The sequence below is a fragment of the Megalobrama amblycephala genome, linkage group LG3 (assembly GCF_018812025.1).
Source record: "Megalobrama amblycephala isolate DHTTF-2021 linkage group LG3, ASM1881202v1, whole genome shotgun sequence".
Classification (NCBI taxonomy): domain Eukaryota; kingdom Metazoa; phylum Chordata; class Actinopteri; order Cypriniformes; family Xenocyprididae; genus Megalobrama; species Megalobrama amblycephala.
Genome location: NC_063046.1, coordinates 8,766,471 through 8,776,924, shown reverse-complemented (window position 1 = coordinate 8,776,924; position 10,454 = coordinate 8,766,471). Strand labels below are relative to the sequence as shown.

The 10,454-nt window shown below is 35.5% G+C and overlaps 1 protein-coding gene across 1 annotated transcript; it reads right to left on the bottom strand.

The window, feature by feature from the left end:
* Positions 1 to 2,889: 2,889 nt before the first annotated feature.
* rhcga (Rh family, C glycoprotein a) lies at positions 2,890 to 10,104 on the bottom strand. Its single transcript, XM_048183724.1, has 11 exons — positions 9,824 to 10,104; positions 9,492 to 9,684; positions 9,086 to 9,236; positions 6,862 to 7,009; positions 6,581 to 6,747; positions 6,355 to 6,492; positions 6,133 to 6,269; positions 4,958 to 5,082; positions 4,661 to 4,734; positions 4,440 to 4,513; positions 2,890 to 3,557 (listed from the first exon to the last, which is right to left on the bottom strand). Exons 1-11 carry the CDS (start codon positions 10,047 to 10,049, stop codon positions 3,524 to 3,526), a joined length of 1,467 nt encoding a protein of 488 aa, XP_048039681.1. The 5' UTR covers positions 10,050 to 10,104; the 3' UTR covers positions 2,890 to 3,523.
* Positions 10,105 to 10,454: the final 350 nt, after the last annotated feature.

Here is a 10,454-nt window from a genome sequence, read left to right as displayed (position 1 = left end):
GGAAGTTTTATTTAACCCAACTATTGATTAAAAATTACTATACATCTGGCTTAAAATTAACCCAAAATATTTTGGAAATTAAAAATCAGACACGTAATTATAGAGGCAACAGTAATAATCAAAAGGTGAACATTTATTAATAAGCAAACTATACACTCTAAAAAAAAAAAAAATTCTGGGTTAAAAACAATTCAAGTTGGGTCGAAAATGGACAAACCCAGAGGTTGGGTTAAATGTTTGACCCAACCTGCTGGGTAGTTTTAACTCAACTATTGTTTAAAAATTATTATTGCTTGCTTAAAATGAACCAAAATATGTTGGAAATTAACATACATTTGTTTAATAAATGAACATTTATTAAACAGTGTAATGAATAATAATTAAACAAAAAAACATTTATTAAATTGGTTATTAATTAATGTTGCCTCTAGTAATTATGTGTCTGATTTTTAATTTCCAACATATTTTGGGTTCATTTTAAGCCAGCCATATAGTCATTTTTAAACAATAGTTGGGTTAAATGAAACTACCCAACACATTGGGCAAACATTTAACCCAACCGCTGGGTTAAAACAACCCAAAATAATTTTTGTGTATAGTATCCCTACTTTTGGCAATAAGCAAATAAGAATGAGATGTAAAAAAATTGTCACACTGGAAATGGAAGGTTGCATTGTGGGATACAGTGTGCTTTACTGCATATTTTGGGAAGTATTGTGCTCAATAACCTTTCTGGCCGCAAATTTAAACAGCACTTTTCCCATAGTAAATCCTGAAAAATAGAGATAGAATCCACAATTTATGTCAAAGTGAGTAGACAAATAATATCAAATAAACAAATACAAGCAAAAAAGAAAAAAAGAAGCAAAGTTTCAGTGCTTGTAGCTAAGTATATTTGTACAAGCGTCGGCAGTCAGAACTTTAAGCCAGAATTAAGTTGTCACACTGGAAAGGGAAGGTCAAATCGAGCACATTGCATGGGATAGAGTGTAAACTGCACATTTTGTTAATGTTGTAGGTCTTATGTGTATTTTATGCATAAAGAAAATGTACATATTATTGTGCTCAATAATATACACTGCAGAAATAGTATTCTTCTTTTTGGCAGCAACATCAACCTGTTCTGCAGAGTATTGAGTCAGGTGTCAGTAGCACTGATAATAGCACGTCTATTAAAAATGAAATCATGCACAAACTGAAGTCCTTCATAAAGACATGAAATCTCTCAATACCATCATCGGCGTCTTGCTGTGCTCGTTCACAAAAGCAGCGTGTATTTGAAGTTCATTAAATGTCACGGTGATTGATCAGGAAATGACCCAATTGACCCCGTTTGACCCTCTACAAGGAGTCTATTTCCATGAGAATGGAGGAGTTTGGCCTGAGGGTGACCAGAAAACACGCTAACAGATGACCAGCAGCTCAATTAAAGAGCGTTTTGTTGTGATTTTGACAGATAACCGTTAATCACCGCGTGTCTCTAGTAGTTGTACCATTACACGGTATTAGTAGAGTAAAACCAAAAGCAACTTTTAGGCATTTTTAATTAAAATGAAACCTGAAATCTACTGTTTGATCCTGCAGATATCACAGGAACATGCAGTGACAAAACAAATGTATTCATTAACAAGATTTTTTTTTTGTTTAACAATACTCTTGCCATGTCAAAAGACAATACATTTATTTTATGTCCATGCCAAAATTTTTCTGTATCAAGTCCTCATCTCTGTGGATTCTCAGCACTGAAAACAGCGTCTTCTCGACGTGTCGACAACACAAACCAAACTCTTCCAGTCTCAGTTTCAACTACAGGGTTTGAGGGTCAAAGTTGACATATGAAGACTATAAGCTGGCATTATGCCAATTTGTTACATTGTTGCATATGGAAGTGAGACTGGAATTACTTGTTTCAGGCAGTTCAGAATCGATTCTTTCTTTTAAGGCATTTCTTTTAAAATGCTGTTTTTTCAATTTTGAGATTTTGGGCTTTTTGGCTTTCAATTAAGTTTTTTTTTCAGACTAGTGGTAAGAAAACATCCAAAATCCACGTTTAAGCATTTATTTTTTGCCACTTTTTCTATTTATCTATAGATTTCAATCACAATACATATTTTAAAGGCTGTTTTCTCAAAATGAGTTTTTTCTCCTACACTGAGCCATTTATCTCCACTTCAGAAAACTATAGTTTTATTCCTATATTCTGAAGGGATTTGTTCATATATATAATTTGCCAGATTTACAACATTTTATTTCAAATATAAATTGAGAAAATTTATTTTGTTCACAGTATTTTCTGAATTATGGAGTGATAAAAAAGAGATACCCAATGTAAAAACCTTTGACTCTAATATGTCAAAAAAAAAAAAGAAAAAAAAAAAGAAACAAGAATTCTGAACCTAACTTCATCCAATGTTCATATTTTTGTTTAAGAGTATGCAAATTAGTGCATTTTTAAATTTTTAAAGTAAATAATATGCATATTTAAACATAACATTTTAGAAAACTTGTAATGCAAAAAATGTTTGAAATTCTTATTGTAATCAATCCACTGAGGATGTATGTTGATAACTATTAGTTTTTTTTGTTTTACCCTATTAACATGCAGTGTTTCTCTCTCCTTAAGAGACAATAACTTTCAAGTCCTTTTACATTAACAGCTATATTATACATTACATGAAAGGTAATATTTAAAAAAAATCATAGTAGAGACACTTTAAAACACTCAAAAACAAGTAATTTTGTAAAGAAGGGAGATTTTGAGGGACGTTTAGCAGAAATATGCATAATTGTCTATTTATATTTGAGAGAATTAAATCAACATTTTTTGTATTGTCGTTCGTAAAATGTGAATTAAACATTTAGCAAAGAACACCAAAGTCATTGAGCAGAAAGATTGTAATATTGCCTTTTTATTTTTTAACATTAGGCCTTTATTTAAAATAGCAAAGAATATAAAGCTTTATAATGACAAAATTAAAAGAAATAAAATTAATGTTATCATTCTACATGGTGACATTGACTTCTCATTTAATCCTTAACAGTCTACATACAAGGAAGGAAACAATATCACATCACTGTACACTTGAAAATAACTAGATAAATAACTAACACATGAACATTCATCATATCAAAATTGTAAGAGCCTAGTCAATTCATTAACACAGAAAACATGAACATTATTGCATAGAGTACAATAATTACTATTTCATTCTTTTCCAGAATGATTGAAACTTAATACAATTTAAGTTTAAAACTTGTTGTACGGGTGAATTATGAAATATGCATTAGTTTTAGAAATCATAAAACATTGTGATTAAGTTAATTTGAGGACTCTCAAGCATAAAGACTTGAAATTGAACTAAGAGCTGACCCTTGTAGCCTTGCAGGCCAATACCTCGAAAAGATATTACAGGGACTAGATTCTCTTGAGCACAGACTTGGTCTGAACATTCCTTCTGTCTAATTTCCCCCCTCCAATATGATGTGATCAGGTTCATCTTTTGTGCATTCCTTAATTCTTATATTAGCTCTGTTCCACAGAGAAGTTAGTATCTGACCTGAATGAAGAAAAAATAAATGCATATATTTAGGACCTTAAAACAATTAATTCATTAGAAAAAAAAAAAAAAAAAAAAAAAAAAACTTAAATAGTTCTTAAAATGTAAAACATCATCTTGGTCATTTTGCATAAATATGGAGTTGATGATTAATTCATTATTAATTTAATAATTCATAATCTAATTTATTTCTTTACTGAAATGCTATACTACACAATTATCAGATCATCATGCTTTACTGTGATCAAATGCACTTAAAGCTGGAAATGTATTATGTGGTGTGTACTGCCATCTAATGGTGATGTACTAGACTACAACAAACACTTTTACAACATAACCTAGTTACTTCTACTATAAAGAATTAAAACTAAATAAAATGACATAAATATATGATTTTTTCATAAATTGTATATTCTATATGTAACCCTGGACCACAAAACCATCAAAAGTCACACAGGTATATTTGTAGCAATAGCCAATTGTATGGGTCAAAATTATTGATTTTTCTTTTATGCCAAAAATCATTAGGATATTAAGTAAAGATCATGTTCCATGAAGATATTTTGTAAATTTCCTACCGTAAATATATCAAAAATGTATTTTTGTGAGTAGATATGCATTGCTAAGGACAACTTTAAAGTCGATTTTCTCAATATTTTTGCACCCTTAGATTCCACATTTTCAAATATTTTGGCCAAATATTGTCCTATCATAGCAAACCATACATCAATGGAAAGCTTATTTATTCAGTTTTCAGATTATGTATAAATCTCAATTTCAAAAAATGTACTCTTATGACTGGTTTTGTGGTCCAGGGTCACATATATAGTGTATTATATAGTTACAGTATATTCTTATAACATCAAGAGAATCTATACTTACATGCCAGGATTTTTGCCGACCATGTGGGAGTTGTACTCTAGAATGGGAGGGATGCTCTCCTCGTCTTCAGGCACCTGTAAAGAAGGATTTTTTTCAAACTCAACCCAGACATAAAGAATTCACACTGTATGGAAGAAACTGGGCTACTTGTCATTACATTCTCATTTGAGTTCCATAGTGCCACCTAGCTGTGAAACAAGTAAATACAAATTCAAACTCACCTCCCAGTACACCTCATCATCAAAGCAGTTGTCATCTGATGGGTCTCCCCAGAATGGCAGTCTCAGGATGCAACCTGTTTATACATATACCAGTGTTATTATAGATAACTAAAACTAAAAACATCATTATTTTTTAATCATTAAAATAAACAATAACTGTAATTATACACACAAATATGTTCTTTTAATTATTAACATCTCAATGATACTAATATGACATATTTATATTACATCCTCATGCAGCTGCTACATTTTATATTCTTACGTGTGGACGTGTTTTTTTTTTTGGATGCTCACCTACTATAATTCCACCTACAATCCCAAAAACGAGAGCAACACAGATACCAGCTGCCTGGAAGCCTCCTTGCGTGGCGGGTGTCCTGTTAGCATATTTCCCTTTAAAATCAAAGGTGTTTACCAACCTGTTGAAATAAATGGATTTGTATCAGCAACATACAAACTTTTGATATTCAAAAATACAAGCAATATTTTATAATATTATTGATTTAACTGCACTGAACTTAGAAAAGATTTGAACTGAATTAAGCAGGATAATGAAACTAACTTTCCAACATTTTCAGTTAATTGAATTGAATCTGAATTGCTGAAAAATGACACTATCGTCTTCTGTAGAGCTGCTTATTGCTGAACTTGTTTCAAAACTGATTAACTTTGCAACACTGACATGGGCTAAACGGGACCAGAGCCAATGATTTAGTCTGAAATATGAATTAGAAATAAATAATAATCTCATTTTATTTGTCTTATCTTATTATTTTTGTGTAGAGTGAGTAACGCTATTTGTTGTTAGAATGACAAAAAGTTAAATGACAAGTTACAATTTTAGGCTGCTGTGCCTCAGCAGTCTAATGGTGCTCGTCAATGTCAAAATGATCAAGATGGCCAATCAAATCAAAGGAGGCGGGTCTTACTGTCATTGTCACAATGCAATGAGAGTTCGTGGAAAGATGTAAATATGAAAGTTAGACAACTTCTTTTAAACTACTCAACTTTTCTTGTGAAATTTCGCTGTTTTTAATTAAAAATGCGATCATTATTAATGTAGGCTAATTTATAAATGAATGTGACTAGGCATGCGTCACTCGCTCGTGTGCATCTCGTCATATCCATAAACAAAGAAAAGTTGCTCCGGCTACTTTGACACATGTCTGGGGCATAAGTTAGTTTTGTTTTGTTTTGTTTTTTAGTTTTTTGCTTAATTATCTCATTAACTTTAACTCTGTTTTAGTGTTATTTTAACACTATTTAGAGAGGGACCATATGTACTCTGGAGATTTTGCTGTCTATAAGAAAGAACCATATTCATCTGCACAGAGCCGAAGCACAACCAAAACAATTTTCTTCTGCAAAATGCATGCAGTTTTGTGTTTTAACTGCTAGACAGTGTACCTTAAATCAACTTTGCATGATTTAATAGTTGTATAATAATAAAACTAAACAGCCACACTCACCCTTCATGTCCATAGACACTCTCGCTGGCAGCAGCCGCTGTGATGGCACCTACAACTCCTCCGAGGAGCCCGGGCATGGCATGCAGGTTGTGGATGCCACAGGTGTCTTGAATCTTCAGGTACTTCTCCATGAAGGGCTGCACAGGGGGGAAAAAATAGGTATAAATGAATCGGTTTTCACAGCGCAAATGACGCTCGAATCTGCTCTTCTGTCACACTCACAGTGAGCACCAGGTAGCCGAATGTGGACAGAATCCCACAGAAGAAGCCAACAATGAGCGAACCATAGGGTGTGATCATGAACTCGGCCGCTGTGCCCATGGCCACGCCCCCAGCCAGTGTTGCATTCTGGATATGCACCTAAGTTGCACAAAACAGGTGCAATGTTACAAATCACAGATTGGATGCTGCAGACATCATTGGGATATAATGAAGTGCTGTAATTTACCATGTCCAGTTTTCCCTTCTTGGCAGAAAGGCTGGATATGGCAAATGTAGTAAGTACAGAGGACGCCAGAGCAAGGTAGGTGTTTATGGCCGCCCGGTGTTGACCATCTCCATGATCTGAGATGGCGGAGTTGAAACTGGGCCAGAACATCCAGAGGAAGAGGGTCCCTGGAAGAGGAAACCTTTTCAGATAAAGGACTGGGTTTTTTTGTAAAAGGCTCATGTAAGATCTTATCAAGTGTATGTACTGTGTGTAATATATATTCAGTCATTATAACATACCGATCATAGCAAACACATCAGAGTGGTAGACAGAGCTGCCCAGATGCTTGCTTTGGTCTAGCTTCGGTCGATACAGAATCCATGATATTGTCAGACCGAAGTAGCCTCCAAAAGTGTGGATGACCATGGATCCACCAGAATCACGAACCTGTGAAATGCAAGAACAATTTGTTAAAATCACTTTGATTTAGGAGGAAATTTTCAGGATGATGAACTTAAGGGTTATCATCAAGGAGAACCCAAACACAAAAGAAGATATTTTCCGTAGTATTTTCGAGTATTTTAGTATATTCGATGGGGTCCAATCAACTGTTTGGTTACTGAAAGTTTTGAGAAGAAATTCGTACAGGTTTGGAACAACTTGAGGGTGAGTAAATGATGACAGAATTTTCATTTTTGGGTGAACGGTCTCTTTAAGTAAAATAAAGCGGAAATAAATTGTGGTTTGACTGTATGTTTATCAATGTTAAAAACAGTTGCTGCTTCATATTTGAATGGTATCAGACACAATTTTGTATGGTTTCATATTTAATCTTAGTTTTAAATGACATTAATTATCCTAATAACAAAATTATTAAAAATGTAACAATGAAAAGTATAACAATAAAAGCTATAATAAATATAGCTGCAAGCAGCAATTACGGGGCCAAGCACAAAAATGGCACAATAAGCCAGCTAACATGGCTGTGAGCATCAGACCAACTGCAACTATGAGCAATTAAAGACCTATTAAGATCATTTTAGGCAAAAGAGCTAAAAAATGATCAAAAATGAGGATTTACTGGTTCATCACTTTCCACCAATAGGTGGCGCTGTGACCAAATTCATGTGGTATGGCCAGAGTGAGGTGACAATGACACTTGCAAAGTTTGGTGTCAATATGTCAAAGCATTGCAGAGATACAGCTTCAAGAGTCGTTTTTGCATCATGCCTCAAATTCGTTGCTCCGGTATACGAAAACTGTTTGATGTATCGACTTGAAATCCATAACTTTTTGTCAGCATGGTCTGAAGATGATGCGGTTCAATTTTGGTGAAAATCGGAGCAGCGGTCTAGGAGGAGTTTGAAAAAGTAGGTTTTTAAAGAAAAACAATATGGCGAACAGGAAGTTCAGCCGACTATGGCAAATTTGATATCTATGTTCTCGGCATGACCCAAGGAATCATTACAATTGGTCAATATAGTCAAAAGTTATTAGCATTTTTGTACATTTTGTTATAACTTTTGACCACAAGGTGGCGCTGTGCCAAAACTTTTTTGAGTATTGTCAGGGCATGGTGCCAAAGATGCATACCGAGTTTCGTAATGATACGTTAATGCGTTCATAAAATACAGCATTTTAGCACAAACCTCAAAATGGCCGATATGGAAAAAACTGTATATCATTCAACTCGGCATGATGCCCCGAATCCAACGAGAAATTTATCATTTTTGGACAAACACATCAGAAGTTATAAGCAAAAAGAGCCATTTTTCATATCTCCTCACCAGTAGGTGGCGCTGCGCCGAAACACTGCATGGTGCCTCAGGTCATGCTTGTGATGACATGTACCAAGTTTGGTCTGAATACGATAAAGCGTTGCGGAGATACAGCCTTACGTCTATTTTCGCAAGCACTACGTACAATTCGCTTGTGTGTTTTTCGAAAACGGTTTGAGGAATTGACTGGAATTCCATAAATTTTTGTTGGCATGGTCTGAAGATGATCTGGTTCAATTTTCGTGAAAAACGGAGTAACAGCCTAGGAGGAGTTCGAAAAAGTACGTTTTTCAGAAAATTCAAAATGGAGGAAAAATTTTCCTGACGGAAAATTAGGTCATAGGGTGCAATTGATTTGTCTTGACCCAAGGACTCAGATGGAAAAATTTTGTTTCTAGCCCTTACGGTTCAAAAGTTATTAACATCAACATGAGTGCAACTTTGGACAGCTGGTGGCGCTAGAGGGATTGAGTTAGAGACTCCAAATTTGCTATGGACACAGTTCAGACTGTCCTCTAACTGTGTGCCAAATTTCACAACTTTTTACCATACGGTTCTATGGGCTGCCATAGACTTCCTGAGCGGAAGAAGAAGAATCGAAAATAAAAAGAAATCTAATGATTACAATAGGTGCCTACGCACCTTCGGTGCTTGGCCCCAAAAAAAAAAAAAAAGAACGCCAATTGATACAATAGGTGCCTCGGTGCTTGGCCCCTAATAATACTAAAATAACACTGCTACTCACATGGAGAAGATCAAGAATGATGTATTCCTCAACCGCAAACAGTGTGATGCCAAATAGTGTCAGGATCATCAGTTGCACTGGACTGACTTTTCCCAGGAGAGCTCCATATGCAATGAGACATCCCGCCACACAGAAGTCGGCATTGATGATACTGACAGAAGCAAGATGGGAAATGAAACTTTCTCTATATCAGCTGTATCACATAAGTCATTATCTTCTGATGTATTGTTCAAGTAATGCCCATGATTTAAAAGCCCACCTGATTTAAATGCCAAATGATTTAAATGCCCACATGATTTAAATAGCCATCTGGTGCCACTATATGGCACGTACTTCATTTGCCAGAGTAACCTTAAATAAATGAATCAAAACAAGTTATTCTAAGAAAGCGAGGTGCCAAACATACCTCTCAATGCCGATCTTGATTTTGCCATCAACTGGATCCAGAGAGTGGAACCAGCCCTGCATGAGCAGAGCCCACTGCAGGCCAAAGGCGGCGATGAGGAAGTTGAATCCGACCCCGCCGAAGCTGTAGCGCTTCAGGAAAGTCATGAGAAAGCCGAAACCCACAAAGATCATCACATGTACGTCCTGGAAACCTGAGAAGGTGGAGTGGTGGAGAAGGTTAACCTTCATAACTTTCTACCTACTAAAAGCTCAACAAAACATTATTTTACTCCTTAAACATGACATTAACTGCCTTTTCAATATCAAACCCTGCAGAACATGAATACTCACTTGGGTATCTGAAGTAGAAGTCGTTCTCGATGTCACTCGTGATGTTCTTCTCGTGTTTGTGCTCGGCCCAGTGCGCATCTGATTCTTCATCGTAACGCACAAACACTCCGAACAAGATGATCATGGCGATCTGCCACACGAAGCAGACCGCAGGCAGGCTGATCCGGACGTTAGGGTTTTTGGTCGGGCACCAGAAGCCTCGGCAGCAGTCGACGAAGTTCCCCATGGTGAAGTTAAGAGATGATCGGTTGGGTGAAGCTCTCTTGTATTTTCTGAGTCGGGTGCAGCTGTATTTATAGCTGGTAATCTGGAGGTGTGTCACTGCTCACCTGTTGCAGGTGTACCTTTTGGAAATGAGGGTGGCCGTGACACTCACCTGACAAGACTGATCAATATCTGGTATGGTGTCTGACTGACTGACTTTTTCTTTTTTTTCTTTTTTAAAGTGGCCATACTAGTCATAATTATAATTACACTTTGACTAAAAGACTATTCAGACCAACTTCTCTGACAAGGGCAATTCACCTTCTGGTCAGATTATTTTCTTTGCATTATTGTTTTTTTTTTTTTTTAAACCACTTCTACCAGAGGTTTCGGTCTTCTGCAAGTTTTTTTATACAATCTAACTAAT